The sequence below is a fragment of the Haplochromis burtoni genome, unplaced genomic scaffold (assembly GCF_018398535.1).
Source record: "Haplochromis burtoni strain Fernald_Lab_line unplaced genomic scaffold, NCSU_Asbu1 Contig_497, whole genome shotgun sequence".
Lineage (NCBI taxonomy): Eukaryota > Metazoa > Chordata > Actinopteri > Cichliformes > Cichlidae > Haplochromis > Haplochromis burtoni.
Genome location: NW_024582858.1, coordinates 181,314 through 189,299, shown reverse-complemented (window position 1 = coordinate 189,299; position 7,986 = coordinate 181,314). Strand labels below are relative to the sequence as shown.

General features: G+C 39.3%; 1 protein-coding gene across 3 annotated transcripts in view; it reads left to right on the top strand.

Moving 5' to 3' along the window:
* Nucleotides 1-249: 249 nt before the first annotated feature.
* The window catches only part of khdc4 (KH domain containing 4, pre-mRNA splicing factor), an 11,214-nt gene continuing 3,477 nt past the window's right edge, over nucleotides 250-7,986 (top strand). For all 3 annotated transcript variants that reach the window (XR_006052963.1, XM_005946632.3, XM_005946633.3), the window contains exons 1-9: nucleotides 250-406; nucleotides 824-1,007; nucleotides 4,351-4,479; nucleotides 4,582-4,661; nucleotides 4,758-4,810; nucleotides 4,902-5,080; nucleotides 6,086-6,297; nucleotides 6,811-6,871; nucleotides 7,759-7,810. Coding sequence is in view for 2 of the 3 variants with exons in the window: in XM_005946632.3 (XP_005946694.1) it covers nucleotides 378-406; nucleotides 824-1,007; nucleotides 4,351-4,479; nucleotides 4,582-4,661; nucleotides 4,758-4,810; nucleotides 4,902-5,080; nucleotides 6,086-6,297; nucleotides 6,811-6,871; nucleotides 7,759-7,810 (979 nt within the window). In the remaining variant the exon portion in view is untranslated. The remainder of the gene's footprint in view (nucleotides 407-823; nucleotides 1,008-4,350; nucleotides 4,480-4,581; nucleotides 4,662-4,757; nucleotides 4,811-4,901; nucleotides 5,081-6,085; nucleotides 6,298-6,810; nucleotides 6,872-7,758; nucleotides 7,811-7,986) is intronic.

Here is a 7,986-nt window from a genome sequence, read left to right as displayed (position 1 = left end):
TCATTTATGAGGTTTTTCGGTGGATTAAGCAGGAGTACACCTGCTAAAACTCACCTCGTCATGAAGCCTGTCCGGCACCTCAAGGGTTTTCTCTTCACTGGAAACTCTGATATCGCCTCAAGAGACACTGGCCAAGGGTAGCACGACAGGTGAGGAAGAAGCATCCCACCTGAACCTTCTGTTTTTTCCCCCTTTTGAACACACTTGCTGGTGTCTGGCGCCCTCTCGTGGCGTCATTGAGCGAGAACAGCAGTAACCGGAGGCGGAAACGGTGAGACACGAAGCGGCTAGCCATCAGCACAGCTGACTGTACGAGCTGTGCAGAAGTCTGGAGAGATTTTCCTCACAGGGATTTTTTTCTATTTGACGAAACATTGATGTCATTCTGTGGGACTCAAAGCAGCGGGTAAGCCTTTAAACCCGGACAGTTTTTGTATTTTTATTGTGCTGTTTAGCCGCCGCCTTTATGCTTTCAGATAGCCGGCTAGCTCGTTAACGTTAGCCGCCTTATGTAATCATGGCCGTGCTGTCGCGCTGCAGCTGGCGAGCAGCTCATGCTTTTTATCCTGTAGCTACTCAAAAACAAAATATTTTTAAATAATTAATTTCGGTGGCAGAGTGCCTGTGATTGTGACCGCAAACTGAATACAAAGAGGAAAAACCCTGTTAGACCACAGTTCTAGTTTCCAAAACGTCAACAGTAACAGCATTGGGTGTTGTTTGCTTATCCTCACGGTTGGGTTTTTGGGGGTTTGATGGCTGAAGTGAGGGTTATACAAACTTTTTTGACTAGTTTAATGTTTTTTGTCTTTCTGTGTTCCAGCCGCCGCAGCAAATGGGACCAGCCTGGGCCCGGGTCTGGCTCTGGTGGGATGGGGGAAGCTGAAGCTGCACCCACTGGAGCTCTGGATGCTGCTGCTGCTGTGGCTGCCAAGATTAATGCCATGCTGGTGGCCAAAGGCAAACTCAAACCCTCACAGATAGGCAACCCCGGGCCGCCTGATAAGGTAATGAACAGCATGGCAGTCTTTCTATTAATTACTTTTGTTTTAAAGGCGATTTTATAAATTATTGAATCCGTTGTTGTGCCAAAAAGTGATTGCCAATGTTTCTGTGTATTTTTATGTGTAATATCTTTAGTTATGTTGGTAAATAGACTTCGGTGAACAGGGCTTACAAAGGAGTTATATATAGAATTAAAAAATTATCTGTTTTTCAAGTATCTTTACAACTCTGTGTTATTGTACTTACATCATAACCAATCTGGTCCTTTATCCCCACTTAAAATATTTTTACAGAACTATTGTAATATTTGCTGCCATTTCTGCTGTCCTCTTGGCCAACTTACTCTTACAAAAGACATATTTAATGTTAATGAGATTTTTTTTAACTGCATAAAGGTTATATAAAAGTCACTGCCAAAAACTGATTGCGGCTTCTACTTTGTTGTTTGCGGCTCAAGATGACTTTATGTCATCCATGAGGGATGCATTTGACATATGTTTCACATATTATAGCCCAACAAGTTACTTATAGCAGTTTAAATACAAGCAGTCAGTTTTTGGCAAATACCAGAAATCAGTTTTTGGCACAACACCGTAATAGAGAAGCGTGGTACCCAGACTGCACTATACACGGCTGTTTAATAATTTCGGGGTGGATGTTGTGATTGTTTAACCTCCAGTATACAAAATACTTTACCCAACATCTTCATACTGTAGGGCCACTGTTATTTTCACTTTTATCCTGGAGAGATGATGTCTACCTGAAGTCAAATTATTCAACCATTACTCCATAGGGTCCAGTACAGTAATCATTAAACTTTAATAGAGCTTTTTTTATTTATACATTTGTGTTCATCACACAAGCTCAACAACTCTGTCGCAGCAGTGCTGTGTTGACCTGTGGGTAAAGGTGCAGAACATATCAGCAGGCTATGAAATGGAAAATGCACTGTGACCTAACACACGCACAATCTGTCATGGTGATCATTTCTTGTAATATACACCGAGATTCTGTGGGGCGGTATTATCTTCTGTCCTTTCTTAACGGATGTGTTCAATGAGGTAATAAAGGAAGCACCTTTTCTTAGTACTTGGAGGGTTCAAGCAATTAGGAAGCTTCCAAAGGAAATTAGACTTTTATAGTTATTCCTATTACCATAAGCCTTATGTGTTCTTCCTGGGGTATCCATACACTTATATATATGTGTACATGTGACCAGCACTGACAAAAACATAAGAAAGATTCATATTCAGATATTATTGGATTTCATAGAAGATAATTAAGAAAACAGGATATTCAAACACTGTGTCTATATAATGACATTTGATTTAAAGCTTTAACTGTATTCCCATATATTTTCTCTCTCGTCCTGCATTTTTACACTTAGACTCCAACATCAAGGTTATAAGATGACACATACTTCTTTTTTCAGCAGGTAAATATATATAAGTAACATGTTATGTATTTCAATAAAATGCAATACAGTGCAATCAAACAAATATCTTAATAATGAAGTAGAAACTAATCTGAAATAAAAAAAAACAGTGAAGTAAAATTAGTACATTTTGTTTTTGCAATGTGCATGTACACTTCACCTCCACCAGATGTCACTCTTTACAGTTCCTGCTGGAGGAGGAAATGCTGCTTTTACAGACCTGTAAAAGGGCTTTGTAGTGCTTTAGTGATATTGCAGATTAATGAACAGGACCACTTTCTCTTTAATGCTTTAAAGATTTGTTGCATCAACATTGTGACAACAGTATATTTTATTGTTAACTTGTAACTTCAATTTTATATTGAGTCAAAACTTTATTAAATCATTTTTAATTCTCAACACTCAGACGCTAATCCCTTTGGGCTCCAAAACAATGTGGTTACCCACAGTGGCGAACCCTTGCGAACAAGAGAGTAGCTTAAAATAGTTTTAACGTCAGAGTTATTCCAATTTTATTGAACATTTCTGTAACTGGATTTTTTTAAAACACTGCACATATCCAAACTGAAACAAAGAAACACAAACGCCCTTGTTGACAACGTCCTCCTGTTCCACAGTTTGGCTTGAGCTCGGCTGAACAATCATGTCACAATATCACAGTGCGAGTCATTGCCAAATAAAAGGCGGCAACATTTTCATTACCTTGTTTTCAAAGTCTTTGGAAGCCAGAGTCGTAATTGATAATAAAAATCTATCAATTGCCAAATCCTACATGAACACAGGATTATTTTGTTAAAATTAGAGCTGGGCGATATAAGATTTTTTTTATATCACGATATGTTTTTTCATTTCTGGCGATAACGATATCTATCACGATATAAGCCAAATAACTATATTTTTAAGATTTAAATGTGCCGTTGCTCACAAGTAAAATGTGAAATAATTAGCAGCTCGTTTTAATTGAAATATTTATTTCCCATAATAAGTTCAACAGGGTGGATGTACTTAAGGAACATGAGACTTCAGTTTCAGATAAAGGCAAATATTGCAAACTACAGAAAAGGCGGCCGCTAAAGCGTGTAAGTTTCAAAATAGAACAAACGAAACAGACTAAATTGTCAATTCCACTTAGAAACAAAATATTAATTCTAAAAATAAATCTTAGTTTGTTTTACAGAAGAACAGACAAAACTGACTAACTTTTGTCAATATCAAATAAACTGAGAACTAAAAGGAAATTCTCAATCTCTCCTTGTTGTATAGCTGAGCTTTTCAAACAGTTTTAACAGTTACTTTAGTCTGACAAAAGCCGAATGACGAATTAGCGCTTCCAGTCAGAGACTGAGCATGCACCGGTTTATTGTATTTCCAGACTTGCTTTCGGCACAGTTTACAGTGCGAGCTACTAAGTTTTTTGTCAGACTTGAAATAGCCGAAATACCTTCACACTACGGAACTTCTATGGCCCTTCTGTTCGACAAGCTCTCCGGCGTTGGAACCATCATCGGTTTTTTCTTCGGTAACCTTCGCTCACGCTCTTGGTTGATTTTTCTCTAGTCGGCAAACTCATTTCCTTCATTACCTGGGCAGCCCAGCCGGCTGCTTCCCAAACAAATACACACGTGCGCCTTGGCACTTGTGCTGCACGTAACAAGTCACGTGACGTGACGCTGCGGCTGTGATTGGTTCGGCTCTGCGCTACTTAATTTGGATTGGCTGTTCTTTTTTTTTAAGAGGCCAAGAGAGATGAGGCCTATCGCAATAGTTAAATTTTTCTATCGAGAAAAAGTTATTTCGCAATACATATCGTCTATCGCCCAGCTCTAGTTAAAATGTATGTTTTAAGTCTCCAGTATAAAATAATGAGCTGTGTGACTGACGCATGCTTCTTGTTCCGTACCCTCTTTCAGGTCCTTGGTGTCGGAAAGCCTCCAGTGCCGCCAAAAGCCAAAGACGACCTGGTGGTAGCTGAAGTTGAGATCAATGACGTCCCAATTAATTGTCGAAATCTCCTGACACGCGGGCAAACGCAGGATGAGGTCAGCAAAAATATGGATGATATTTTCAAAAGTTAGGTCTGTTTCTTAGCTAGCGGATTGCTCATGATGTGGTTTGTAATTTTTAATATGGTTTGTCCACAGATCAGTAAAGTGAGCGGTGCTGCAGTGTCAACCAGAGGCCGTTACATGACAGCAGAGGAGAAGACCAAAGCGCTAACAGGGTGACTGTCTCTCATTTTCACTAACCGAACTGATAGTAGACCCGGTGTTTGATGTTTTTATGTAAACTCGGCCTTGTTTCTGCTCATTCCAATCAGGGATCGACCTCTGTATCTACACGTCCAAGGACAGACAAGAGAGCTTGTTGACAGTAAGTATTCTTTTAAACTTCAGTCAGTCATAAACGTTTGTCTTTGTGTAGCTCGTAATTCGACTGACAGTTTCTCTTCTCCGTTTTCCAGGAGCAGTTAATAGAATCAAGGAGATCATCACAAACGGGGTGGTGAAGGCTGCAACTGCTTCATCATCCTCTCCATCTTTCTCCTCTACTGGGGCTTCAGTCACAGTGTATCAGCAGAACAACCTCCCTGCTCCTTCACTGCCCCCTGTGACCCACCACAAACCACACTTTCAGTCAGGGGTAAGGCAGTTCCCACATGGATGCAGGTCATACTCTCTGTTTCCACCTAATTTTGAAGCACCGATCAGTTTACCAATTGCCTCAATACACTTACTGTTTTTAGAAAAGGTGAGGGGGTGAGATTATAAATAGTTAGCGTCATATTTAATCAATGCCTTCAAAAGAACAGTAAATAGGTTGCTTTAGATTTTATATACTTCAGAAGTGTAAGACTTGGAAGACTTCAAACATCTAGTGCAGACAAAGAAGCTGCGATTGTTTGAATGAAAAAGACATTTGATTTGATTTGCATCCAACCTTCGGTAGCAGTCGATTTAACAACAGTCTTCACTTGGGGGGAAAAAAGGACATTAGTGGTGTGCGATAAATACAGAGGCACTACTGCCAATACCGATGCTTTTTAACTTATAAAGGTAGCTTATGTAGGGGAGAGCGGTGTGCCATGATTTATGAGATGAATGGGCATCAGTTTAAAAATCTGAACACCTTTTAATGACCACCAAATCCCTGTAACTGTTACTTTCTATAATAATTAGTTAACACAACAAAACCTTTCAGCTTTTTGAAACTGGATTTTTTGGAGACCTGGAATGTGAATGTGCCTGTTTTTAAAGGACTTCGGTCAAGTTCTGTTGTTTAAATGTGTTATAGGCTTTAAATAAAACAGGTGATAACACAAAACACAAAAAGTTTCAGACATTTTTCATAGTGCATGTTTGAGATATAGTTTTCTTATTAAAATAAAAAATTTAACACAATTCAGTGGAATACAGTCTGACCTTTTAGGATAGAGTATCGATCCAATAAAAGTGTTCGTCTCGATACTGCCGATATTTGGAATGATCAACCTACCTCTAGACATTCATGAATTTAAAAATGTTTGGAGATATACTGGAACTAATGTCTAAAAGGGGGCATAAATGTAGGGGGGACTGAAAACTGTCAGTATGGTAATGTGTTTAGTCATAGTTACTGCAACCCTTCATATTTTCTTTCATTTCTCAGATGCATTTTGTTCAAGATAAGATCTTTGTGGGCCTGGATCACGCTGTCCCGGGCTTTGCAGTCAAAGAGCGTGTCGAGGGGCCCGGCTGTTCATACTTGCAGCACATCCAGGCTGAGACCGGGGCCAAAGTCTTCCTCAGAGGGAAAGGATCCGGCTGTTTGGAGCCTGCCTCTGGACGAGAGGCCTTTGAACCCATGTACATTTACATCAGGTGGGTATCATCAGTCTTTGTCCATTAAAGACGGCGCAGGCTAATGAAGCGTTGTCACAACACTGTCACACTCTGGAGTTTTCTGCAGTAGAGCGCAGTCAGAATTTCCAAATTATTATTATTATTTTTTTTTTTAAGAAAAAAAATTAAAAGTAAATGTGATTGATGCTTTTTTTTTACCAGTGCCTGGTGGGATGCTATTCACTACAATGGCCAAAAGGTGGTGGTAATGCAACTACAAACTATTTGCCACCCACTACTAAACAATAACATTAAAAAGTTCTGATTACTGGGTGTTAGAATAATAAGATGGTAAGATAAGATAGTACTGTACAGACACGAAGCCCAAAACTACTTCAACTGTCATATAGTTCTGTGTAAATTTCCTTTAGAAAAATTAGAAAATGAAGTCTGGTGTAAATATGTCACATGCAGAGTCAATAGAGAACAGTGGATTTCAAATATTGGTAGTTTTCCATGATTATGAACTATTTTTGCTGTTTTTCTCTCCAGTCACTCGAAACCTGAAGGACTTGCAGCAGCAAAGACTTTGTGTGAGAACCTGCTTCAGACAGTGAGTACTCCAAGTGTCCATTTTCCCCATTCCAGCTTCAGCAGACGGTCCTCAAGCATTAAAACCAATTTTCAGATGCTCCCTTATCCACAGGGTTGCACAGCAGGTAGCTCTGCATATTTGTTTTGCCGGATATTTACTGCAGACGCCTTTCCTGATGCAACCCCAGAGGGATTTTTGTCTCCTCACGGGATTGAACTGGAGATCTTTTGCTTGTTAGGCAAAGGTGCAAACCCCTACAATGTGGAGTCACTAGACAGTCCCTGAGCATTAATAAATAATAAGTAAGTAATGAGTGGTGGCCTGTCACAGATTAGTTATGAAAAGTGTTTTGTTTCTTTTTTTTAACAAAACAACTGGAAACACTAATGGTACGAGATCAATATTGCAAATGAACAATTAATTAAATCGCTGGTGGCACTGATGTTTCCACACTGTGTTAACTGTTGACACTCGCTGGTGATAAAACGAAAATGTTTTTAAACTAAGCAAAGAAACACACACTTCCTTGTGGTTTAAGGGATCACTGATCTCAGCTTCTGCAGATGCGCACATCGGCTACAGAGCTGTAGATAGTGAAGGATTATGTGTGTGCTGCACCACAAGCGGAGACCACAAGTATTTTCTGCAGACACAGCCGTTTTCTTAAAGGTGGAGACTCAAAGGGAGTTTGTGCTGTAAATGTTCGAAGGCGGGTTTTTTTTGTTGTTGTTTTTTAACTGAATCTTGATAGATCTCGTTCTTTTACAGTTGGTTTTTATGTTTTTTTTTTCTTTTATAATGGTTACATTATGTTGAACTCGTCTTTATAGGATGACTTTCAAAGTAAATTTTTTATTTTTTTAAAAACTATTAACAAGATTAAATGCAATGTTCCTCTTTTCTAGGTCCATGCAGAGTATTCTCGCTTCCTTAATCAAATGATGCCAACACCACAAGGTACTCCACAGCTGGTAGTTTTTCTGTAGTTTCTGTTGCTGTACCAAAGCTCTTTTTCTTTAACTGAAAGCTGTAAGATTCTCAGTCTAAGGAGCTTGGAAAGAAAAGCATCTGGACTTCTTCAAGTTGCTTGAAGAGGTTTCACCTCTCATCCGAGAAGCTTCTTCAGATCTGAA